Source organism: Carlito syrichta, unplaced genomic scaffold (assembly GCF_000164805.1).
Source record: "Carlito syrichta isolate Samal-C Ts95f unplaced genomic scaffold, Tarsius_syrichta-2.0.1 Scaffold286999, whole genome shotgun sequence".
In the NCBI taxonomy this organism is placed as follows: Eukaryota; Metazoa; Chordata; class Mammalia; order Primates; family Tarsiidae; genus Carlito; species Carlito syrichta.
In genome coordinates this window covers 322,908-348,924 of record NW_007231095.1, presented here as the reverse complement: position 1 = coordinate 348,924, position 26,017 = coordinate 322,908, and the positions used below count along the sequence as shown (strand labels likewise).

Here is a 26,017-nt window from a genome sequence, read left to right as displayed (position 1 = left end):
GGCCTTCACCTTGAACACGGCCTCCAGGCTGGCAGGAGGACAGCAGAGGTCACAGCCTTCACCTTGAACATGGACTTGAGGCTCTGAAGCATGTGAGTCTCTGGGGACTTCTGGCAACCACCTGGGGAAAGAGTCTTAGGGGCTTCCTTCTGTGCCACCCCTGTAATGGCTACCTCAGATCTGCTCTGGCAGCATGGGGACACAGGACGTGAAGATGAGAGGCGTGATTTGTGGAAAGGATGACTCAGAATTGGAGAGGGTGTTGGAGGGTGGGATGAGTGAGGCTGGCGAACTGGGAGAGGAGATCCCTGACATGGGAAGTTGTGAGCCGGAGTGTTCAGGCCAACTGCTAGACACCGCCCTCCCTGCTTGAGGCCTGGCCTTCCTTCCCTCCTGCCTCATCCCAGGAGGGGGCTGGTGTGTGGCTGGGAGAGCCGGGAGGGGTGGGTGCTTCTTGCCTCCCCCCCACAAGCACAGGCTGCCTCTATGAATAATGTGCTGAGGGACCCGGGTCTGAGAATCTTCTGACCAATCTCATGAATACCGTCTACTTGGCAAAGGAGAAACTGAGGCAGAAAGGCATAACAGTGACTCAGTGTCTGCAGATGAAGTGGTGGCTGATGAACCCAGACGGCCTGAATCACCACATCTCCTCCCCCAGTGGAAGAGGTGGGTCCCATGGTGGGCAGAACCACCTCAGGCAGGTTGGTCAGTCAGTAAGGACCTCCCTGAGTCCAGGGGCACTTGGGGGCCTTGAAGCCTCCAGGGCAGGGCTGGAACCCACCTGGGCCTGGGCTGCTCCCACCCAGGACATGGGCAGACACAGAAGCCTCTTTCTGTAAGGTTTGCGAGGAGGCTTGTGATGAGTTCTCTAATGAGGCCTGATTACCATGGCCCCATAAAGGCCTAGTTTGCATATAAAAAGGTTGGCAGCCCTGAGAGTAAGTTCATTAATAATAATTGGAGAGGCCCAGGGAGGGGCCAGGCCCAATTTCCTCTAGTGATGCTGCTGATTGACCCGTGTCCCTCCTAATTGAAATGTAAAATGGCAATTTTTTCCCTTGGCAACAAGGCATGAAGGGACCATCAGCACCACCCTGCCCCTTTCTCCCTCCACGTCATCACAGACTCTGACCTGCCTTGGCTAGGCTGAGATTCCAGATATGAAACCATCTGCAGATCTGATCCTCCCTCGCGGGAAACTTCAGAGGAATTTTTATGTTCCCACCTGACCGGAGCCCGCTCAGTGTCATGGTCCAGGGCTCAGGGCACCCAGACCTCTGTCCTCACCTTCAAGACTCCACAGCAGGAGCCCGACTGGAGAGCTGTCCCACTGTGAGAACGAGTCTGCCATCTCCTGCTGGTCTCAGAGTCTTGAAAAGTGCCTGGGTTACCTAGGAATGGCGACTATGAATTCCTGTCCCAAATGACCATTTTAGAGGAATCCATGAACTGACACACATACAGTATCCAGCCCAGAGTGTGCCATGCTCAGCAAATGTCTGTCCTGTCCCCATCTCCCCCAGCCCAGGCAACATCTTGATCCTTATCTGTTCTGCTCCCATTTCCCACCCCAATTCCCAAGCACCCTTTTTTCTGGCTCCTGCTTCCATGTACTTTCCCACCAAGCCCCCAGCAGTGCCCACTGGCCAGCGAACCCCAGCCTTCTAGTCTCCACATCTTATGTTGAGCCTCACTAGCTCCACCAGCTCCAAGTGCCCAGACTCAAGGTCCCAAACACAACATAGGGAGGTTTTGGTTCTGGCCATGGCTCCCCTAATGGTCACCCCTTCTTCCCAGAGGTGACATCCTGAGGCTGCATGCTCCACATGCCTCAAAACAGGAGCTCTGTCAGCCAGCCACGTGGTTGTGGGCAAGCCCCCCAAATTCTCTGAGTCTCTTATATTTATTAGGTCTTTGTCCCGGACTGCTGGCACGGTGCTTCTAAAACCCATGGAATTTTCTGAGTGACAGGGGAGAGGAGCACTTTTTACTAGGTATAATGAACTCATCCCTGCTACACCTGAGCTTACGCTGGTGTGGTCACTCTTGGAGGATGAGGGCTTGTTGCCAGAGGAACCAACCACGTGGTTAGAGGGGTTTCACTTCACTGCCCCATGCCGCCTGGGGAAGAGAGAGGGGCTAGCGACTGAGGTCAGTTGCCAATAACCAATGATTTACTCAGTCACGTCTACGTAAAGGAACGTCTATGGTAACCCTCAACGAAGGGTTCAGAGAACTTCCAGGCTGGGAAGCAGACAATGCCAGAGGGTGGTACCTGGGGAGGCCCTGGCAGCTCCATGCCCCTACATCCTGCTCTGGGCACTGTCTCATCTGGTGGCTCCTCTGTGTCCTTGTCACATCCTTCACAAGAAGCCAGCAAATGTTTGTAAACCTTTCCTGCATTTTGTGATCCATTATAACAAATTGTTGGGCCTGAGAGGGACCATGGGAAACCCTGACTTACTGCTGATCGGTCAGAGGGTCGGGTGACAACCTCAGACTTGAAACAGGTGTCTGAAGAGGGGTACTGAGGCTTTACCATGCGGAATGGATGCTCACTCAGGCAAATGGTGTCAAATGGAACTGAGTCGTCGCCCACCCAAGCAGTGTATGGATGATTGGGCGCGGGGAAGGTCCTCACACTCAGGGTCACAAGGGCCAAATGCAGCCAAGGACAGTTTGTTTCCCTTTTAGTTCTAGTTCTGTTAATGACTCAATAGATAACCCAGGCTACATCATTCCTGAATCCTTTTGGAGCTCAGTTTTCCCATCTCTAAAATGGGCATAATCATTCCTTCTCAACTAGCTCAAAATGTGCTTTCAGAATACCAGCCAATGGCTGGAGGGCAGGGGTAGAGGACTCTGTGGGGAGGTGGCCTCTTGGAAGGGCCTTGTTCCCTACCCACAGGGACATATCTGAATAATTGGTACATTGCAACCTGGAATGGCTGTAGCTGGGCACTGGCTCTGTACGCGGTGTGAGAAACTGCCATGATGCTAGTTATGTGGTGAACGCCATGTTAGGATTCCATCCAGGGAATGTTTCTTCACCTCCGCCCCGCATGGACGTGTTCCCACAGCACCACACGCAAATAGGATCGCCACATGTTCCAGATGAAGATGTCAAGGACACAGGGACCTCACTTGCTGCCCACAGTAGCCGTGGATGCAATATTTCCCTCCAGCCATCTCACTGACCCGTATCTACAGGTGATTCTCTAGCTCCATATTGAGCTCCTCAAACACACACTGCCCTGCTCCTTTCAAGGACACCCTTTCTCCAAACTATCATTTGAAAGGGCTGGCTCTTGGAGGATGGAAAACATCTGTATTTAACAAGAATCTTTGGAGACAAATGCACACCCTAAGAACCAGACTTCCCTGGAGGCTGTTGTGCCCACAGCTCTGTTCTGCAGTTCTGAGAACAGTTGGGGTGGGGGGTGGCACTGGTTGGGAGGCACAGGCAAGCTTGGAGGGCCTGGCATTGAGGAGGGGGCCCCGGCCAGCTCCAGGTCCACTGTCCAGCCCAAGAACATGCCGGTCGCCACTTAAACGCACACAAGGTAAAGATGGTGCTGTTAAATGCAGAGAGCAGGGCCACAAAGCCCCACCTACGACGGCGAGAATGACGTTTTTCTATTCACCATGTCTGGCGCGTCTGTGGCTACTTTATATGGAGGTTTCGCTGCAGATTTAAATAATTGAACAAGGACATAAAGAATGCTGCCTAGCTGGGAGAGAAAAGGCTGCTTTCGGTGCTGGTGCCACCTGGGAAGGGGGTGGTAGACCCGAGAAATTACAGCCCCAGTGTGTTTACAGGATGAGGGCTCTGGTTCCCCTATTACTACAGCAGAACTGGAGGAGAGCAGAGCTCCAGGGGAGAGCAGGACACAGGGGCAGCTAAGGGACAAGTGATTTGCGGGTCACCTCTCCTCCTTCCGAGTCAGCTCTCATCAATTGCAAAGACAAGCCAGCCCCAGCCCCAACCCACCCTCAAAATTTACACTCGCCTTCTCAGAGCCACGGTGCCCAACGCAAAAATGTAGCATGCCATATATTTTCTTGCTGCTCCCCAAGTTCACAACGCCATTAGCATGATCTACGAGGGGCTGGTTTAGAGAGAGAGCAAAGCAATAACGCAAAAAGGAAATACCCATCACCCTGGGGGAGGGGCAGATGAGATTGATGGAAAGTGCAGTTGTCTGGGGCAACCCAGTCACTGAGTACCTGGAGTGGGTAGCACGGGAGGGAGGACTGTTCTGTGGCTGGACTTGGCTTTGTTTTCCCACAGGAGGGTAAAAGGCAGGGTGCATGACGGTGGGGGGTGTTTCTCCTTGGGGTTGGGTCCCAGGATTGTCTGCCCTGCAAGAGGGAAAGCAGGATCTCCAGCGAGTCAGGCTGCAGGGTCTCGAGTCCAGCAGGGGGGTTGATGCTCTTGGCTTGCCCCTGTCTCAGTACATGGGCTTATTTCAGCACCAGGACAAGGGGCAGTTCAGGAACTAGGACTTCCCCACCTTGCCAGGTCTGCAACCCTGCAACAGGCTTGACGGACCCGCAGGATACCAGGTTTCAGGATTCCAGTCCAGGCTCCAGATTTCTTTTCAGGGAGGGGGTGGGAGAGTGGAGGAAGTTGGGAGAAGTGTTCAAACACAGCTTTGCAAATCAAATAGAATCCACTTTGCCTCCTCTGATCTTACAACTATTCTCTGGAGTGAGGTTGCCGGTTGAACTTCAAGAGGAAAGGCGTTGCTGGAAGATCCCCCGTGGGCCAGTGCACCTGTGGACCAGATGTGCTTTGCCTTTCTAGCAAACCTCGTCCAGTCTGGTGCCCGGAGAAAACAGCCTCAGAGGCAACTCACTCTGCTTTCCAGTTTAGGTGAGAAGAAACAACACAATAACCCATCGGCGATAAATTCTTGCCAACGGATTTGCTTTTCCATGGAAGTTCACCTTTGTTGCCCAGAAGTTGTCATTGTAAAGTGTGTGGTTCTGATGGGGAGGTTCAGGTAGGCCTGCAGATCCCAAAGTCACTTGGGAACCAGCAGCCACCCTGGCTCAGCAGGGCTGTGGACATAGCCCCATTCACAGCCAACCTAGCATAAGGCTGTCTGGATAGGGGGCAGGAAGCAGCTCGCTGATGCTGGGAGAACAGGCCAAGAGCAAGGAGACACTGTCACCCACTTCAGTCTCACCTCGCCTCTCTCCCTTCTCTTCGGTGCCCAGGCTCTGGAAGCAGATCTGAAGACCCCCAGATTGCAATCACAATGCCATCATTAGTTGAAACAAAATCATTCTTTGTAACTGGAATATAGTTACGATAAATGACATATGTTACTGGGCGTTCTATTTCTAATAATTGTCATTACGTTGGAATACTTGCCATTAACATAATAACAACAATGACTGACCAGGTCTCTGTTCCAGACCAATAACCTCACCTGAAGGCGATCTTTGTTCAGGGGGGAAAAAGAGAGAGGGAATTCCATATCCCTGGCGATAGTCAACAAAGGCCTTGTTGAGATGGAAGACACGCAGATGAAAGCATTCCTGGGACACAAGATGGTGCTGGGCAGATGAAAAGCCACCTGGCAGCCTCACTCTCAGTTAACAAAAGGACACTGTCTACACCCCCCGCCCAGAGGGTAAGAGGAAGTGAAAATCCAGGGATTTCCAAAAGAAGCACCCGGCCTTGCTATACCTTCATTCCAAGAGGCTGGGTCTTGGCCCGGACTTCCGGGAGCAGCAGGTGCTGGGGCCATGGGTCACCCTGTGAGGTCAAACTGGTAGGCCGGGCCTTGGCTTGATGCTCACCCGATAAGACCACTTCCTGGGCATGGGTTTCTCTTAGATGCTTCCCAACTTGTTTACACTTAAAGTTACAGAATGTTAGGGACTGTGCAGACCAACAGCTCTATTTTATGGGTCTCTACATACAGATCTGTGGAGGGTTCATTCACCTTTAAACCCGGCAGCGCCTTGGGTAGAGGAGATGCTTGGGTGAGGAAGCATGGGCAGTTAAACCCCAGCAGAACCTCAGCGTGCCATGCTGTGAAGAAGACACTTGTGTCTGGGGTATCCACACTTACCTTTCGATTGTGCAGTTTCCTTTTTTACCCCTTATTCCAGCTACCACCTCTTCCCAGAACATACGTGTTCCACATAATGACGATTTGGTCAACGACAGGTCGTATGTATGAGAGTGGTCCCATAAGAGTACAATACTGTATTTATATGGTACCTTTTTAATGTTCAGATACACAGATGCTCACAAGACCTACAGTATTCAGTGCAGTAACCTGCTGTACAGGTTTCTAGCCTAAGAGCAATAGGCTAGACCACATAGCCTAGGTGTGTAGTAGGCTAGACCATCCAGGTTTGTGTAAGTCATTCTATGATGTTTGCATGGTGATGAAATCGCCTAATGACACATTTCTCAGAACAGATCCCCACTGTTAAGCAACTCATGACTGTATAATATTAAAATATATGTACATATGTCATGTAAAAACATAGAAAACAAAACCACGTGAAAAAATTCATCACTCTTCCGTTAGCAGCGGGGGACTTTCTTGAATGTTCTGAGGACAATGGGCCTCCTTCCACCAACTCAGAATGACTGGAGTCAATGACTAGTTCACAAATGTTTATGACCATATTTCCCCTTTGGTACACAGGCTGGCAAGATGCTACCATAGCAATCATCGTGAGGTGGTCACCTCTGGCTCTCCTCCACATTCTCATTCCAAATGGCCCTGAGATTGAGTTGTGCAGAGTGAAACCTCCAAGGTGGACCAGAAGCCTAGCCTCAGAGCTTCCTCCTGAACATCCAGGATGAAGAGGAGACAAAGTTTACTCCATAGGGAGGTGTAATGCGATTCCGAGTTGCCCTGGGGTCCCTCACTGCCATGGCCTCCAGGATCCCCAGAACAAGGCTCATGCAAAATGCAAAGGACTGACGTTAAGTCCAGTCCACATCCTCCCATCAGTCATATGCTCTAGGCCAATCCCTCTCTCGGGGGCCTGGCACCCCCTCCTCTGACGTGCTCTGACTTCTACAACCTCTGCATATGTCCGGTATGGAGGTTGCCAAACCTGGCTTGCAGTCTGGGTACTGGGAGGCATCGGTCTTCTGCAGGGATCCCTGCATGGCACTGGGGAGCACGGTGGGCTCTCAGTTTATTCTCTTCTCATTCTTTTTTGCTCCTTCTAAGTGGCACATGCAAGCTCCTTGAGTGCAATGAAAAGAAAAAAACTTGGGACAAGGGAGCAAACAAGAAAGAAAAGACAGAAACATGAGTACCTCCTTCAGGGTACTTGAGTGATTAGAGGTGCTCGAAGTCCAGATAGCTCCATTGTTTTTGCTTTTATTTTATGCTTGGGCCTCTCTGCCCAAGTATACACCAGTCTGGAAGGCTGGAGAGAGACTGACATCACTTTGATTTGACTCCCATCAAGTTCTCTGCAGCCTTCTGATGGAAGCAAGGAGAGGATGCTTCCTGGGGTCCAGCTCCTGACCTCGGTGACTGTGCCAGTACTTCTGCTCCTGACCCGGTGCTCCAAGATGCAGGCCTCTTATCCAGGGGTGTGTCCTTGGCCGTGTGACTCACGTCTCTCTTACTACCTTTAGATCCATTTTGTCTTTATGAAAGACAAGTCGAGACCTGGCACGTACACATGAGGTTCACACCCTGACGTAAGAACCAAGACAAATCATTTTCCTCTCGTTCCCTGTCAAGGGACCATCCAGGTCTGGGGTTCTTTCTAACAATGAATCCAGAGTGGCCATTTCCCACCACAGAGAGGCTGATGGAGAGGGAGCGAACCCATGTCTGAGGCTCCTACTGTCTCTTCTTGTTTCCATCCGACACCTGCAAGGGACTGAATGAAGTCGAGACAGAGGTTTCCAGCCTCTCCTCCGTTTTCCATACTGGGGTATCTGACGAAGGCTTTATACGTGGAGAAGCCCAAGAGAAAGATGAAATAAAAGACAATGGCGCTCTCTGGAGGGTTTCACAGCCTTGCTGGCACCGTCCATACTTCTGCTCTCTTCTCCTTGTCTGCTCTCCTTGCCTTACGCATACCTACTATCGTTCTTGACCCGGACAGCTGCACCATTCCTTGCCTCTGCCTCTACAATGAATCACCCTACCCACTCTCCACATGTCAGACTTCTGCTCAATACCAGGCAGGACGGGATCTGAGGTTTGGATTTTCTGATGGCTCCACCTTATGCAGTGACTTCCCCCCACACTAGGGAAGCCCCATGCAGCAGGTGCCCTTGTGGGGTGTGCACGGCTCTTCCCACTCAGCCTCAAATGTAAGGCAGCTTGCCTCCTGCCATCAGGGGTTTGGTGAGAGGTAGGCTCTCGGTGGAGTACAAAAATGCACAGAGGAGGCACTGGAGGGGCCTGCTTGCTCTCTTGAAGTCCCTTCTGTCCCCCAGAGAGCCCTATGCTTCTGGTACCTGGACAATTCCCTGCTCTCACTGCTGTGGGGCTGGCCACATGCTCACAGCCCCTGTATAGGTATGTGAGGGGAGCTAGAAAACCCATCCAAGACTGGGGATGAGGAAGGTTCTGGGGCCTGTTAAGCCCAGTGTTGGCGGAGAGAGTACAAAAAACACCATCAAGTTTGAATAACAGACTTCTCCAGAGTGCTCTTATGCCTGCTGCCTTTGAAGTTCTTGACCATAAACTTGCATTCTCAGAGCAGTAGTACAGGCAGCAAGTGTTTTTACTATGGTGATGAAGACTTTTCAGGGAGAAGAACAAAAACTGGGAGAGGATGGGAAGACAGCATCGTAGCCATGAACCTGAATCCTGCCTCAGCTGTTCCTCAAACCGGACAGAGCATCAGAACCCCCAGAGGGCTTGTTAGAGCCCAAACAGTGGAGCCCCTCACTGAGAGCTCCTCATCAGTGGGTCCAGGGTAGAAGACGTCGCATCTCCAGCAAGTTCTGAGCTGATGCAGATGCTGCTGGTCTGAGGACCACCCTTGGCCAGCCACTGCTTTGTCTCATAGGTTGATGATTCTTTCATTCTTACTGCCCTCTCCCTTTTTCTCAATGTGTCCTCTTAGGTCTCAGTTCTTCTCTGTAATCAGTTCTCCAAGAAACAGTCGAGTTGCTACTCACGGTCCCACTGCGTACTCAGTTACTTCTAGGACACGCCAACACTCCCATCTTTTTGGAAGGCTCTAGAACTCACCTGGTTTGTGGAGAATCCTCCTGGCTGAAGTGACCTGGAATACACTTTTGACTGTAGCTGAGCTACCAGGGTGGACCAGAACCCACAGGCTCTGTGCAGAACTTGGCTTGTCTATTGCTTTCATGAAGTGGCCTCTTAAGCACCAGGGCTGGGGAGGAGTGGTCCTGGGGCTTTTGCCCCATTTTCTCCTCTTGAGGGAAGGTCTGCCTTGCATGTCCCATCCCCATAACACACAGCACTCACCACGCTGGCTGCAGGGACTTACCTCAGCCAGCTTCACTCGGCCCTCCTGGAAGGAACAGGAGGTGGGGTCATGGGTGCAGACGTGCCGATATTTACACCAGTGGCAGCGATATGGGCTCTCCACACAGGATAGGCACCTGGAGGAGGAAAAGACAAGATCATGGGAGACTGTGGGAGCCAAAGCAGAGGGCCCACATCTCCAGGGTCTGGTGAGATGCTTTTCATTGTAAGAGAAGACACCCTCAGTGCTCAGGAAAGGCAGACTCTAAACAAATCTATCCCTTAAACCCCAAGTCCTCAGGGAGCAAAGAGTCTCTGGCCTCCTCTCTTGCACATATGTGGCTGACAACCCTGGTCCTTTGGGGCCTCACCATCCTCCCTCTGACTCCCCAGGAGGACGTGACAGCCTCCTTTGCTGAAGGGGAATGACAAGGTCTGGAGTGGGTATCTCACTCTGCTGCCCAGGCTGGAGTGCAGTGGTACAACCATGGCTTATCACAGCCTCAACTTCCTGTGCTCAGGAGATCCTAGGCATCAGCCTCCCAGCAGCTGGGACTATAGGTACATGCCACCAAGTTGGGCTAATTTTTGTATCTTTTGCAGAGATGAGCTCTCACTGTGTTGCCCAGGCTAGTCCTGAACTTCTGGGCTCAAGCGATCCTCTTGCCCTGGCCTCACAAAGTGCTGGGATTACAGGCATGAGTCACTGCATCCGGCCCCAGCAAGCAGAGCTTTTGGAGGTCTGGCGTTGGCCTGTGGAGTCCTGGGGTTCCCTTGAGAACATGTGAAGAGCTGCAGGGGGTTCCTCAAGTGAGGGGCTCCAAGTTCCCTAGTCTTCAACCAGAGTAGCTCCCACATCCCTCTCTTCTGTATTCTGGGCCTCCACACCTAATTTCTAGGGTGTGGAGGTCTCTAGGATGGAAAAAAAAAAGACTGGCCCATCTACAGTCTGGTCCAGCTCCATCGTTTGAGAGAGAAAACGATAACATAATAATGGCAAACACACACACAGTGCCTCGGCACCAGGCTGGAAGCAGTTCTGTAGGTGCCCTGGCACACCTCTTTGGGCCTTCTGGCCTCCTGTGAGACAGGCACAGAGTCAGGAAGAGCAGCCAACACAGGGGCCCCGCCAAGGGCTCTCTGATAGGATCGTGCTCCTGCCAGGCCAGCTGGTCAGTACTTAGGTGACATCCTCAGAGGAGTACTCACTTCCCTGTTGGTGGGGGACACTGGGGCACAGGACGGCAGCTTCCCTGCTGGTCTGACTCCGTGGGCTTGGCATTGTGGCCATGAGGAGCTCACACTGCCACACACTGTCCCTCCCTCTGGAACACCATTTCTCCTCTCCTCCACCAGGGCTATCTCCTTGACCAAGGGAGAGGTGGACACCCTGGGCTCTCCTGACTCTGGAGTGGGAGCCTCTGCCCTCTGTGCCTACCACTGGAATTCAACCAAAGCCAGAGCCAGGAACAGTACCAGGGCCAGAGCCCAGCTGTTTCTGCTTTCCACAGATCCTCACCAGCCTGTGTCCTGACCCCTCCTGCAGCGACGGGTGAGCACCAGGGCTCTCTCCCTCAGACCCCCTCGGAGCACTGTGTCAGCTGCCCTGCTCTTCAGGTGGGATGCACTACCCCCAACAGAGGGTAGAAACTGAATTGGTATGCCAAGGAAGATTGGCAGGCTGAGGACATAGAGACCCTGCCCCAGGGGCTGTCACTCTGCTCTATTCCTTTCCCATTCACCCGGTGGGCCTGGCTCCCTGCAGGGGCAGAGGAGGCCTCCTTGGGTACCCCAACAGGGCAACTCCTTGGAACAGAGGTGGGGTCTTCTGATCTCAGGCTGAACTCTGACCCTAGGAGCAGAAAGCTGATGGGGGTTGGGGGCACTTACGAATTGTGGACGCTACAGTTGTAGAAGACGAAGCTGGTGCTGGCAAAGGTCATGCCGGTCTCTTTGGACTTGAGTTGCAGCTGGACAACATGGTGGTCCCCTGCAAGGCAGAGCCAGCAGGAGGTCGGGGGAGGCCAAGGCCCCAACCCTGGATGGCGTATGGCTGTCTCTGTGCCTGGGGCCATCGACTCTAGCAGGACTCTGACTTGGTGGAGCCTGGTCCCAGGCTAACCTTCAGACAGCTGTGGAAACCAGGCCTCATCCATCTGCCCTGGTGCAGTGTTGCTTGCCCACGCCTATCTCTCAGCTCCACCATGAACACACACATGCATACTCTGATCAGTATTTCAACACACGTTCACATATGCAATGTCCTTGACAGACTCACAGAATTGCAAACATACATGCTGACTGTGACCAGGGAGACTTGGGGATATAGACTTCAGGAAAACTGCTGTGAACCATGCAAGGGGTTTTGCATGTGTGTGTACATGGGTGTACACGAGCTTATCCCCATCTCTGTAAAGAGAGGCCCTGCGTTCACCCCCCTGGGGTCTCAGGGCTCTACTGGGTGGGAGATCCTGGAATCCTCAGCTGGCGCCAGGGAGGAGCCCCAGCCCATGCTTAATTTACAGCCCTGACCCTAGGCCCCCATTTCCACCCTCATTCTCTGCCTTTCCTGAGAGCCTCATTAATCAATCAGCTCCGAACAAATGTGACAAACCCAAGTGGGAGGAAGACCACGGATTCATCTGCCCAGGCCAGGCCTCACTAGCCCCGAGCCTCTGCCCACACCAGTCCTCCAGGGCGCCCGGCCTCCAACAATAGGCAGTTCTGGAGAGATCAGTGGGGCGGGGCTGAGGGAGGCAGTGGTCCAGGGTCAGAGGTTCAGCTGTGTGAGCATCCCTGCTCCTGATGACTCCCCTCCTCCATGGCTGCCAGGCCAGCCCACGTGGGTTGAATAGACCACTTGCTCAGCTGGGTTGACTCTTGGACCCCTCCCTGGGGCCAATGGAAGGGTTGTCACAGTCAATTCCAAGGGCCGTCAAGGGAGACGTCATCCTCTCTTTCATGACACACCCACCAGCCAAACCTCTTCCTTGACGACCCCCTGCCTGTAAGCACCCTCAGTTGCCCCACAGCCGTCCTGAGTTCCCCTCTTCAGGCGAGAGGAAGGACGCACCCCATTACTACCCTGGGAGCACGCACCATTCTCCGTGATGATCTGGGGCACCTCCTTGGCCGCAGGGGAGTAGCACTGGATTTGGCTGCCAACCACCAGGCCATCCATCTCTGCTAGGTCCTTGAAGGTGCAGTTGACACCAGCTGATAGCTCTGGGACGTTATATGTTTCCAGGACCAGCTGGGAACAGCAGGGCAGGGAAGAGGAGGAGAAAGAGGTTGATGTAGGGGAGGAAGGGTATGGAACAAGGAAAGAAAAACAGGGAGTGTGTGAGATTACAGGGAAAGAAGAGAGATGGGCACTCAAGATGCAGGGTCAGCACAGAAAAGAGACCCAGCATGTGACAAGGGTGGGACAGAGGTGGGTCAGATGTAAAGAGACAGGCAAAAGAGGACTCTAGATAGAGGTGGCCCCAGGAAATAGGACCTGGACGGAGGTGGCCCCAGAAAACAGGACCTGGATGGAGGTGGGACCCAGAAAATAGGACCTGAATGGAGGTGGCTTCAGGAAACATGACTTGGATGGAAGTGGCCCCAGGAAACAGGACCCAGATGGAGGTGGCCCCAGGAAACAGGATCTGGAAAGAGGTGGCCCTAGGAGACAGGACCCGGATGGAGGTGGTCCTAAGAAACAGGACCATTTGGGGCATTCCTGTGGTGAGTCAATAGGTGAGGCTAGCCATCACTGACCCAGCACCTCTCTGGTTTGGCCCGATGATGGAAAGATGGCAACACCAACTGCAAAGTGACTGGGGCCTGGAAATCCCTTCCATCCCTTTCTCCCTCCCATGTACATCCTTCCTACTTCCTGGACACAGACATTGTGCCTCTCATTGCTTTGGTGGCAGATTTGGCTGTCTTCTTCCTCTTCATGAGTAGAGACTTGTCCCCACGATTCCTGTTCCAGTCTCCTCCCTGCGTCCCCCATGGACACTTATTCCTCAATATCCCATCCTGCTCTAGAGTGGCTTCTGCTGGCCAGGCTTGGCCTTGCCCTTCCCAGGGGCTGTGGGCTCTGATCCTCCTCTCTGCATCCCTAGGCCCTGACCCCATGACCTTACCAGCACGTTGGACTGAGAGACGGAGATGTTGTTGGGATGGACTGTCAGCCGGACACACTGCTTCATCTCTGAGGCAAACCTGCGGGGTTCCCGGGACCGCTCACAGCGTTCCTTGCGGGTGCACCTGGAAGGATATGACCATGGGTCACTCAGTAGATGACCACCAGGCCAGGAAGGGGCCAGCATCAAGGTTAGGCATGACCCAGACCTTCCAGGACCTGCCCAGACTCCATGTTCTCAGAGCTGAGATTTTTGTATCCTTCTTCATGCCTGGTCCTTCTCCATGATGCCTAAGTTTGGAAGAGATGATCCTTCTAATCACTTGTGTCAAATACAGACACCTAAGAAACCTCATTAATGAATCAGCTCCGAACAAATGTGACAAACCCAAGTGGGAGGAAGACCACGGATTCATCTTCCCAGGCCAGGCCTCACTAGCCCCGAGCCTCTGCCCACACCAGTCCTCCAGGGCGCCCGGCCTCCAACAATAGGCAGTTCTGGAGAGATCAGTGGGGCGGGGCTGAGGGAGGCAGTGGTCCAGGGTCAGAGGCCCAGCTGTGTGAGCATCCTTGCTCCTGATGACTCCCCTCCTGCATGGCTGCCAGGCCAGCCCACGTGGGTTGAATAGACCACTTGCTCAGCTGGGTTGACTCTTGGACACCTCCCTGGGGTCAATGGAAGGGTTGTCACAGTCAATTCCAAGGGCTGTCGAGGGAGACGTCATCCCCTCTTCCGTGACACACCCACCAGCCAAACCTCTTCCTTGATGACCCCCTGCCTGTAAGTGCCTTCAGTTGCCCCACAGCCGTCCTGAGTTCCCCTCTTCAGGCGACAGGAGGGATGCACCCCATTACTATCCTGGGAGCACGCACCATTCTCCATGATGATCTGGGACACCCCCTTGGCCGCAGGGGAGTAGCAGTAGACTTGGCTGCCAACCACTAGGCCATCCATCTCTGCTAGGTCCTTAAAGGCCCTCGCCCCTCAAAAGCCATCAAAATGTTACTCAGTCTTGCCTCTTCTTCCTTTCTGTGCAGCTCGGGTCCTCACCACTCCCCTCCTCTTCAGCAATCTGAGACTTGTTCTCTCCATATGAGGGGGGATGCCCAATAAAGCCTGGGGTCATCTTTTGGAAAGCGGTCCCTTGTAGTCTGGCTTTCCCTAGGTAAGTGTTCTAGGAATCCACTGGCATCCATGAACCAGCCAGCGTTGTTGTGAGAGGCTGCGTTTGGCTTCAGTGAATTTGTTTTTGGAGATTATTTTGCCCATTTCATGATGGAAGATTTGTGAGCCCACCTGCCCACATAACCTTGAGTTTTTGACCAAAACAACATGATCCCCATGCCCCACCCTCCCTATTCACCAACCCTCACTCCAAGAGACTTGTTTTTGTATCCTCAGATGAAAAAAGTCCTCCAAGGGAAACATTTTGCCGATGTGGAAGAGGTGAAACAAAAAATGGCAGAAGCACTAAAAGGCAACAAAATGGACAAGTTTAAAAACTGTTTTGAGCAGTGGAAAAAGCATCTCAATAAGTGTATTGCATCAAACAGAGAGGACTTTGACAGTGACTGAAGTTTAAACATGTAAGAATAAATGAATGCACAATTTTTTATAAATCATTTTCTGGGGGTCCTCCTGGTATGTTTCCATACATGTGAGACACACTCTGACTCTGGGCCTTTGCACATGCCTGCTCTTCTGTCTGATCCCGTCCCCTAACTTTTCCACCTGCCCAACTCCGACCTTTCCTTCCAGACATGATTCCACCACCATGCACCTGCAATCCCTCCTGCCCACTCCAGGCAAAGTGAGGAGCATCCTCCTTATGGTCCCACAGCACCTTTGCATTACCTACAGTCTGGAACTCCTAAGATTACGTGACAGTTATCAGGCTAAGTGCAACCCTCTCCTCCCAAGTGTAAGCGTCTCAGCAGAAGCAGCTATGTCTGATTTATTTTTGAATCCTCTCATGTAGGCAGGTGGGGGGGAGGGAGGGAAGGAAGGATCAAAGGAGCAGAGTGCAGTAGTTGAAAGCGTGCTCTGATCAGAATCCCAGCTCTGTGGCACAAGGTAACTGCTACCTAAGGCTTGCCGCTGTGGCTTGATGTCCTGTGTTATACCAAGTGTACCTGTCACAAGAGGACCATGTCCAGTGTGAGCCAAGATCTTAGTCTTAGCTGATGAGGCCTTGTGAAAGAGGAACGAAAACCATGGACCTCACCCGATTCCCATATCACATGAGGTCACTGCAGGGAGTTGGCTGAGTTTCAGGAAACAGATGAGCTTTGTAAACATGGGGCTTTGCTGAGCGGTTATGACACGGAGACTGGACCACTGGTTCTGCCGTACAGTGTGGGACAGCAGGGTCCTTGGGGGTGAACACGTGGAGGTAGGATGAGACTGCAGGGAAATCGCTCAAGCTACTGATCTCTTTTGGTTGAAGAGGAAAAGTTTTGCAGAGGAAGGATGCTGTCGGGAACTGTGGCAGCATAGGCTGGAGCCCTGGGCAAGGAGATTAACAAGACGCAGAACAACCAGGGTGGGGATGCCACGTGGGGAGGGGACTATGGGGGAGGGAACATCTATCTCAAGAAGCAGCCAGGTGTGGTGTGGGGCAGGAGAAGAGGGCAGGGAGACCCTGGACACACTGAGCTGCTCTTGGGTGGCGCTCAGGCTCAGAGGAATGTGATAGGTTCTCTCCTTCTGGGGGTGGGGGCAGCCTAAGGGTGGAGAGACTGAGAGCCGAATCTAACCAGTGAAGGAGAAGCCACTGAAGGCTGTGAACTAAAGCTGGTCCTCAAAAGATAAGGACAAAAGGGGCGACCCAGGAATACCACAGAAGACCTCAGGGCAGGCTGGACACACCCTGCAGACGTAGCAACAATCCTGAGCAGCACAGTCATGGTTATGAGTAGCAAGTGTTTACGAGGCACTAGGGGTGATGAGGGGCTCACATTCCATGTCACTTAAGTCTCATGACAATGCTGTGACACCCCCTACCTTGTAGAGCCGGAGACTGCAAAAGACAGCAGGTCTGTAACTCACCTGAGCTCCCCAGTCACTCAGAGAGTCCATGTTAGACACAGGTGTGCTCTGAGACTCTGCTACCCACCATGGACTCCGTCTCCCTGCAGCGTCCAGATCGAGAAGACTATGGTTGCCGACTGGGCCAGTCTCCCCGGCCATCTTGAGTCTTTAGGGCAATGCAAACATGTCCCCTCAATCTTTTTCCTCTAGGAGAACCGTGACTTTTGCCTTCCACCAGAAAACACTTTGAATTTGATTGTGATTTGCTGGATGAAGATGAATTCTCCAAGGTGCTTCTAGAAACCCCCTCCTGGGAGTAAAAAGTCAGGCGTGAGCCTGGTCACCCCAGGATGCTCCCTGGTCACTCCAGTCGACCGATGACAACAAGAGTGTGCCTGCCCGAAAGACTTGGGAGTTAATTGACCAGACCAGCTCTTCTGCGAGGACACCATTACCTTCAGCCATTAAACTAATGTTATGGACTTTCCTAGAGTGTCTGCACTGACATCCCTATTAATAGTGTTATTACTCCCATTAACAGCAGACCCAGAGAGCTGGTACAGGCTTAAATTATTCACTGACTCCCCAACTTTGAAGTTCCTATTTCTAAGAGCAATCAGTAGTTCTGAAAAAATGCCTTTGATTAAATTATGAAGAAAGAAAAATGAAGCTGTTTCTAGGCCAAACATCACCTGGAGTTACCAAATAGACTCAGAGAGAAGAGAGAACGCTTTGTCTCTCCTCCTGGGAGGCGGTCGAAAGGGGTTTGGTTGGTGGGCCCCAGGACAAGTTCTGACTGCATTGCCCACTACCTCTATAGCTCATGCGTGGCATCTTGCCTCTGCTTCTGAGAGCCCCAAGGAAACTGCTTATCCCCTTCCTGCCAATCTAGGTCTTCAGGGAAGCTGCCTCCTGTAGTTGATACATTTGAACACCCACCTAACTGTGCCATCTTGGGCAGAGGACTTTGCCTCTTGGAACCTCCGTTTTCTTGTCTATAAAATGGGGACAAGATAGTGCCCCCCTCACAGGATTATTCTGAGGATGGGCTGAGATTATGTGAATCAAGTATTTAGAGCAGGACACAGCTCACAGTAAGCCCTCATCCATGTCGGTGGGTCTTCTCGTCCCATCCTTCTCTGACGTCCTCGTTTGCCCCCTCCAACCTGAGCTGATGCACAGCACAGATCTCTACCATCCTTGCCCATAGGGCAAATCAAAGACAAGAGAAAGGCTCGGGGCAGCAGTTTTCCTCTTAATGAAGGAGAAGGACAGCCCAGGGGCCAGCAAGGAGGAAAGAGGGAAAGCAGGGTCTGAGCTGTAGCTCTGTTTTTTTAATAGCTGCCAAAGGGTATTGAGAGCTCAGCTATCTTAGTGGAAAGTCAAGTTTAAAGTCAGAGCCAGGGATGCTTTGACATTTCTACTATCCTTTGGGGTCCCGGAGGACGGAGGCTGCGAATGTCCGAAAGCACAGACTGACCTTCAATGTGATAGGATAATGGAGGGGAAGGCGCTCCTTCTGCTTTCTAGGGGTCTGTCGAGGGAACAGCCTTCTACTTACCTAGGACTGAAGGCTTCCCATCAGCCCAGGTGAAAACTGGCTAGTGTGCAAAAGCCTCCTTCATGACTCCTGGGGAACAGGGATGCTGCTGAGATGCCTCCGTCCGAGGGGCTCAAGGTACTTCCTGAAGCATGTCCCTCCACCCCACTGCAGGGCACCCTTGAAGCGGAAGGAAGGGCCTACCTCACTCATTTCCCAGGTAGGAAAACTGGAGCTTACATGAATTTAGAAAGTGCTTGCTAGATGGCTTTGAGTTTTAGACATTCACCATCGTCGCCCCTGCCCCAAACACAGCCCTGCAGATGGTCAGCAGGAAGCTGGGCCCAAGAAGACACACCAGAGCTCCAGACCTGGAGACCTTCCCTGGTGACCACCTCTGCCCTCCCTTCTTCGGTCCACATCCTCTGCAGTCTCATCCTCTCCAGCCTCAGATCAGAGGTGCTTGACGCCCCAAGGGAGAAAGGTCTTGGCCCCTGGAGGGGGTGATTATTCAAACCAGTGGCTCCAAGGAGATTATCCTCTCTAATGAAGCAGCTCCCTCCACCCTCCCCCAAGCCTGAACTTTCACTGCTGGAGAATTCCCAGCCAAGTGGAAAATTAGAAGGGAGAGGAATGGAGGAAGAAAGGGGGTGAGAGGGGTGGTGATTAAGTTCTCTAGAAATTAATTCCCAAATACAGTGATGAAAATATTAACTCCTGGTTCTGCGGGCCGGGCAAACAGATTTCAGTTTGGAGATGGACCTTCTGGGAGTCTAGCGTGGGCCAGCCTCCAGGCTGGAGGGCCGTGACTGGGCCATCTCCTGGGCTCCCTGGCATGTATCTACGGACCTCGGTGTCTGCACTTGCTCCTTGCTTCTCCCTGCAGACAATCTCCAGTCCTTAACATTCACATTGGACTTGACCTCGGCTTAAAGTGATCCATTTGGGGAATATGTGCTCAGAACCCAGAGAGGCTGAAAAAGAAAGGTGGTGAGGCCCTCTCCAATGGCCCGGATGAAAAAGTCAAGAGGACTGAGGATGCTCACTCAACAAGGAAGTCGTGGGAGGGTCTTTGGGCTCTAGTGTCATGTCTAGGGGTCCTGGGGAGGGATGAGGCTAGATTTCCTATTGTCACAACCTGCTCTCTTCAGGAATGAGCACAGAGGCAGGTGGATGCATGTGTGTGGCTCAGATTCAGGCGGGTAGCTGGTACAGGGACCCTTTCCAGGCAGGTGGGTGTGTCAGATGTTTCCTGGATGAAGGTAGACCTTTTGACATTACCGACATTACCATTCTAGCATCCAGCAATGGACATCATGGTCTCCTGGAAGTCTAAGAATTTAGCTTGGTTATCCTTGGGATGGATCCCAAGGGAGGAAGCTCCGATGATACCATGACCCTCCTTTTGCCACCAGCTGCTGCAGCTGCACCCAGGTCCTTTACCCTCTCTAAAGACCCTAGATCCACCTGAGCAGCACCTGATATGGGATTCAGCGGGAACCAGGAGGTGCAGTGTCAAGTGAGGGCCCAAGAAGCTTTCAGGGCCTATACTGCTACAATCAAGGGTCCTGTCCCACCATGTCGGCCCTGATGCTGGGCTTACTGCCGGCACCGAGAGGCTGTGCTCTGTCCTATGTCACTGGCTGGATCTTGTTCTGGTTGCCTTTCAGCTACACTTCGAATGAACAGTTTATTGAACACAAGCCTTGGATGAAAGGTAGAAGGGACCTGGAGAGGGCCCTTTTATTCCAAGAAAACAAATTACGTGTAGCAGGTGCCAACAGGGAAGGTCCAGGGGGCTTGTCTCTCTTGTCTCTTTAAAAGCAAGTAGCACTGCTTGGACCTATTTATTTCTGTGAAGGTTGAGGGGGGCAAGGAAAAAAGAGGTGTGGGCAGGACAAGAGTACAGGGAGCAGGAGGGAGAGAAAGGCAGAAGAGAAGGAAAAAGGAGGAGACAGAGTGAAAGCACCCCAAGCACTGGGTCACTCCCAATCCATCCATCCACCACAAGGAGGTGCTGTCTGTTACTTGAGACACATTTCAGCAGCTGCTCCCATGGATCTTGACAGGCTTCCCATGACAGTTGATCACAGGGCCTGGTGTCTTCGTGCCTGTGAATGTCGCCAGGTCCAGCAGGCTTGGTGCAGGGATGCCCTTGGCTGGCCTGGACCTGGCAGGCCTGGACACGGCGTGTAGATGCTGGGGGATGGGTGTGTGACAGCTCTAGAGCTCCGAGGTAGCTGGCTCCTCAGGCTGTCTCTGGGGAGCCAAGTCATTCAACTGGGAGGGACACTGAGAGCTCAGTGGACATGGGGCTTTTGTAATCTACAAATGAAGACGGCACTGTTGACTTATTATCCTTTGGTCATCAAGCGTGTTCGCTGTGTGTGTGTGTGTGTGTATGTGTGTGTGTGTGTGTGTGTGTGTGTGTGTGTTAGGGGATGTAGGGGAGGCAAGGGTTAAGAGGGAAAGTGAGTTTCTTTAAGTCGTACCATGTGTCTGAAGAGCCATGGAGAGAGAAATTCAAACATACTAGTGTCTAATCTGGGGCTCATTCCTCTGGGCCAGAGGCTGATAACCTTTTGGCAACGAGTCGAGGAAGACCCCAGCAGAGTTTGCTGGGCGGTTGGAGGGGAGGCACTGGCAATTCCTCCTGATTGTGTAGGCCTTGCACAGATGGCCCAGGAGAGAGCACCGCCTTAGCAGGTTAGTATGGAGTAGCCCTTGGATAATGAACATTTACCCTAATACTATAAGAAAGGGATTGGCAGTAGCGGGACGCTGCCAGGGAAGGGAGGGCACATAACATCAACAAGGATGCCTGATCCCAAAGCACGTGATGTGGGGACCAAATGGAGGCCCAAACTTCACCTGGATGGTAACCATTTATGTATCTAGTTCTGAATTGTACCCCACATTTTAAAAATAAAAATAAATAAATAAATCTACAAAAGTGTTTATATGAAAAACAAATAGGAGTTGATTTTTGCCAAAGAATAACAGTGGTGACAGTGCCCATGATTTTGCTTTCATGCTTCTGGTTTACAGTTTTTAAAATGTGGTTCTATTGCTTTTATAATTAAAAAAATAAAATTATAAATAAAGACATATGTGCATAAACAATACAGGTTGAAAAATCAGAACTAGGTCAGGTGTGGTGGTGCACGTCTGTAGTCTCAGCTACTTGGGAGGCTGAGGCAGAAGAATTGCCTGAGTGAGTCCAGGAGATCAAGGCTGCAGTGAGCCTGGGGACAGGCTGGGACTCTAAGTCAAAAAAAAGGGAAAAGAAAAGAAAAGAAATAAAACAAGACTGAGAGAAATGCTAGGGAGAAGCAAGGCAGGACTTGCATTGCAGAATCAGCTTGTACGTCATGGAGAGGAGGCTGGCACGGCCGGTTGGAGCCACACGGGGAGGAAGAATTCCCACTAGTGGCTTGTGCCAGAGCTGACCACTGCCCTGGCCTGAACAGAAGGGAAGAGATAGGGACCAGGAGGAGACCTGGGGTCACGGTCATCTGGGCCAATGCAGGCACAAGCGCGTGCTGCCTTCCAGGCCATGAGGGCGTTGCAGACATTCCCATCTTAACTCTCACAGCGTGGCTGTCAGGGGGCTTTTTCTGCCCCCATCTAGAGCTGAGGAAGCTGAGCCACCATTCTCTCCTGGACCATCTGTGCAAGTCCCACACAATCAGGAGGAATTGCCAGTGCCGCCCAGCAAACTCTTTGCAGTCCATGCTGGGGTCTTCCTCGACTCTTTGCCAGAAGGTTATCAGTCTCTAGCCCAGAGGAAAAAGTCCAGACTAGACACTAGCGTGCTTTAATTTCTCCTTCCTCTCTGCTCTAGGAGCAGGACCTTTCCCCTCTTTCCCTTCTTGCCATCTGGGCAGAAGTAACACAGAACAGCCGCAAGTCCTGCAAAGCTGCCCAAGCCAGCCCTTCCAGGGCAGGGTATCCTTCCAGCAGAAGGAACCTGGAAAGAGGCAGGGTCATCGGGGGGTGGCAGGCAGACTTTATAAAAGCTGATCTGATCCTTCCCCTGCGATGTCTTGGGTTACATGAGCCTCCCAGGAGTGACGCTGGTGACTTTTCTTAAGAAAGGTAACCGTCTGGGCTGATCGATGTGGCTGGGTCTGCTGGGTGGAATCCTGTTACCTGCCGAGACTGAGCTGGGTTTCTTGGCCTGGGCACAGAGCCATGGGAGGGGAAGACAGAGCAGGGCCTGGGCATCTGCCCAGCCTGGTCCCTGGAGACAGTGCTGCAGGCCCAGGGTGGAGACAGCTGTGATGGGGCCGAGGCCGTCTGGGCTTGAGACTGCGTTATCCAGAACAGGTCGGATCAGGCACAGGGTGGATCCCTGGGAACATAGGCTCAAGGCTTTTGGCTAAATCAATGCCCATCGTTGTTGAAGCTCTCGTTGCCATTGGAAATGGGCAGTCCAGGGGGTTGGGCCGGGGGCTGTAACAGAGGGTCACGGGGGTGTCTTTGTACAGCTGGGTTAGCAAGTAAGTGCTCCCCGACAACTGAGGGTAACAGAAGGGAGGGTTTCAATTACAGGAGCATTTCTTAAGCATGTCAGTTGCAGCCCACCTGTGACTTCGCTGCTACAAGCGGCCCATTCCATCACATGATCCACCTGTTTGCAGAGGCCCTGACCTTGAACTACCCACTCACAGTGCTTGCTCTCAGTCCTTCTCTCCTCTTTCTCTCTCTCTCCCTCTCTTCCTCTCTTGACCTCTCTGTCTTACAAACACATGTAGACACACACCCCTGTTTTTAGAGTTTTAGGGGTACATGCGAGGACTTGCTACATAAGCGAGTTGCTTGCAGGTGAAGCGTGGGCTTCTAGTGGGCCCACTCTACCCCTAATAGCAGGGCTGGTGCCCAGTGTGTTGCCACATGCCTCCCTTCTTCCTGTCTTCCTCCTCCCCAGTAGTGTCCAGTGTCTGCCCATCCCACCTTCGTGCTACACAAACACACACACACACGCGCGCGTGCACACCCTTAAGCTGGCCCTCCCTTCCACGATGCTCCTATCACCTCATTCCCTACATCCACGGGGAAAGTTAGCAAAAGTGACTGATTAAAGGACTTGATGCCTCAGGGAACCCTTTTCTTCCCGAGGGTCAGGCTTACTGGGGTCACTTAGCAAGCAACGGAGTCACTTACCACACAGACTTGCCCATGGGGGTGGCTAACAAATGCATGGATCCTAGTACAGCTGCAGCCACCCCTCCCTGCATCAAAAGCCTGGCTCTCGAGATGCTGCAGGGAAGAGTCTAATGCTGTCCCCTGTGTGTTCCTAAGCTGGTACAGTGCCTGGCACGGAGGGAGCAGGGTGTGTGTGGATACAGCACTCCCCCAAAGCCATGGCAGCTCCCACACTGGCTACCTGGGTTTCCTAGCATACGAGACACATCAGGGCAGCACCACCAGGCTCTCTCTGGTGGTCGCCCAACCTCCCGCCCTGTCCTTGCTTGCCCCCAGCTTCCTCCTTTCTCTCCTGCTGGACCCACGCATCATGCCCCCTCAAGCCATGAACATCTAAACCCAGTGAAGATGAAAGGAAGTGCAGGTCAGGAGAAGCATGCCTAGCTGAACACAAGGGGCTAGGGCAAAATGGCCCTGGGAAGGAGCAGGAGAGAACTGTGAGAAGGAAGTAAGTGCCACCTATCTTGATGGGCATGCAGGTTACCTGGCTGTTTTGAAAAGCAGAAGCATTTCAGACTGTATATTTAGGATCTGTGCACCTCATTCCACGTGCATTGAAACATGTATCTTGACTTGAAAGCTTTCGTGAACATCTAGGGACTTGCTCTTTTTCACCTACTGATGGGAGTCAGGGCTCTCCTTGGTCATGTCCTCTGGGAGGGAGGGAGGATGGAACTGTGGGTGTCATGTGGGTGGGCAGCCATGGTCTGATCCAGGGGAGGCGAGCATCACCAGATACATGAGCACTGTCCCTACACCAGTGTCTGCCACCATCAGGTCATTCCTATAACCAAGAGGCTCCAGGTGACAGACAGCCGAGCACCTTGGACCCCGATAACATGCTTCATGGCCTCGCCTTGTCTTCACGCCACCCTGTGAAACGGTACCATGCTCCCTCTTGTAAAACAAGGGTGCCGAGTTTTTGACACATAGAGTTCTGGGGGATCCTTACTATTTGTGGTCTGTATTTGGGATTCAGCTGATTACCAACATTTATCTGTGACCTCAAAGTCAGTACTCATAGACATGCACAGAGCAGCAAGTGATCTGAGTCACGGACACACGGTCCCAGCCGAGGTTGGCCTCAGTGTTGCTCTGACTTCTTGTTTTAACTTGTTTCAGTTCTTATACTGTAAATAAATGTCATTTTTTGAGTTCTATTTAGTGCCCTATTGTTCTCATTTTGTGTTTTTTGTAGTGGTTTCATTGTTTAAAACAGTCCCAAGTGTAGTGCTGAAGTGCTGTCTGGTTTTCCTGAGCGCACGAAGGTCGTGTTGTGCCTTATGGAGAAAATACCTGTGTCAGAGGAACTTTGTCCAGAGTGAGTTACAGTGCTGTCGGCTGTGCGTTCAAGGTTAGTGAATCAGCAGTATACGAGGAGGACCCAACAAAACCTGGAATCATCTTTTGAAAGGCGGGCCCCTCGTAGTCCAGGTTTCCCCTACTAGGTGAGTGTTCTACGAACCCATCGGCATCAGTGAACCAGCTAATGTTGTGGTGAGAAGGCTTCATTCAGCTTCAGTGAATTTTGGGGGTGGGGGGAGATTCTTTCAACACATTTGTCCATTTCATGATGGGTGATTGACGAGCACACCTGCCCACACTGCTCTGAGTGTTCAGCAGTTTTTGACCAAAAACAGTATCATCCCTTGGCCCCACCCTCCCTACTCACCCGATCTCACCCTGAGTGACATTTTTTGTTGCCCTGGATGAAAACAGTCCTCCAAGGGAAACGTTTTGCCGATGTGGAAGAGGTAAAACAAAAAATGGCAGAAGCGCTAAAAGGCATCAAGTGGATGAGTTCAAAAACTGCTTTGAGCAGTGGAAAAAGCATCTCATAGGTGTATCGCATCAAATGGAAAGGACTTTGAGGGTGACTACGTTTAAACATGTGAACATAAATACACATTTTTTAGTAAATAAATTCTGGGGGTTTGGAGGGGTATATCAGTTAAGGTGTCTAAGCAGAAACACCCATCAATCAAAGTTATGGATTGACTGATTGATGAAAATGTTGTGGCCAGAGGCTCCCAGGAACCTCCCTGTACTTTTCCCAGGTGTGGTGGTTTGCTGTTCACTAACCAGTGTCCGGCAGCTTTAGAGAACACAGCCATGCTTGGTGAAGACTGACTGCCCTCCCAGCAAGTTCTCAAGGTGAGAGAACCAGACTGCTCTGAGTTCCACTCCAGTAATCCTTCCCACATCCATCCCTGGTGCTTCCACACGCTGGCTCTGCCGTGGTCCCCACCCCCAGTCCCCGGTTCAAGGAGGAGCCAGTAATGGCAGAGGATGACACCGAGCAAGAGAACACCAGAACACCATGTGCACAGCCCCTGTCTTCTGAGAACCTGAGCTTACTAAGGGGTGGCACCAACACCAACTTCAGAGTAAGACACAACACCAGGCTAGGGGAGGTGAGGTGATGCAGCAAGGGACCCTGCCATTTAGACAAAGACGTTCTGAGGCTGGGATGCCCACAGGAAAACAGATGCTGTCTGGAAAATCACTGGAGATCAAACAAAGCCCCAAGAGGCAGGGCACCCTCAGGCACTCAGTCTTGCTGCGACCCTGTCAAGATTCCTACCCTGCCCATTTCACGTGGCCCCGTGCTCCACGGGCCACAAGATGTGAGCACCCATACCATCTCCTTTGAT

The 26,017-nt window shown here is 52.3% G+C and overlaps 1 protein-coding gene across 1 annotated transcript in view; it reads right to left on the bottom strand.

Moving 5' to 3' along the window:
- PLXNA4 (plexin A4) overlaps positions 1–26,017 on the bottom strand; it is a 365,212-nt gene that overhangs the window by 77,854 nt on the left and 261,341 nt on the right. The window contains 4 exon segments of the mRNA XM_021709797.1: positions 9,475–9,589; positions 11,343–11,442; positions 12,552–12,705; positions 13,586–13,709. Coding sequence (XP_021565472.1) covers positions 9,475–9,589; positions 11,343–11,442; positions 12,552–12,705; positions 13,586–13,709 — 493 coding nt within the window.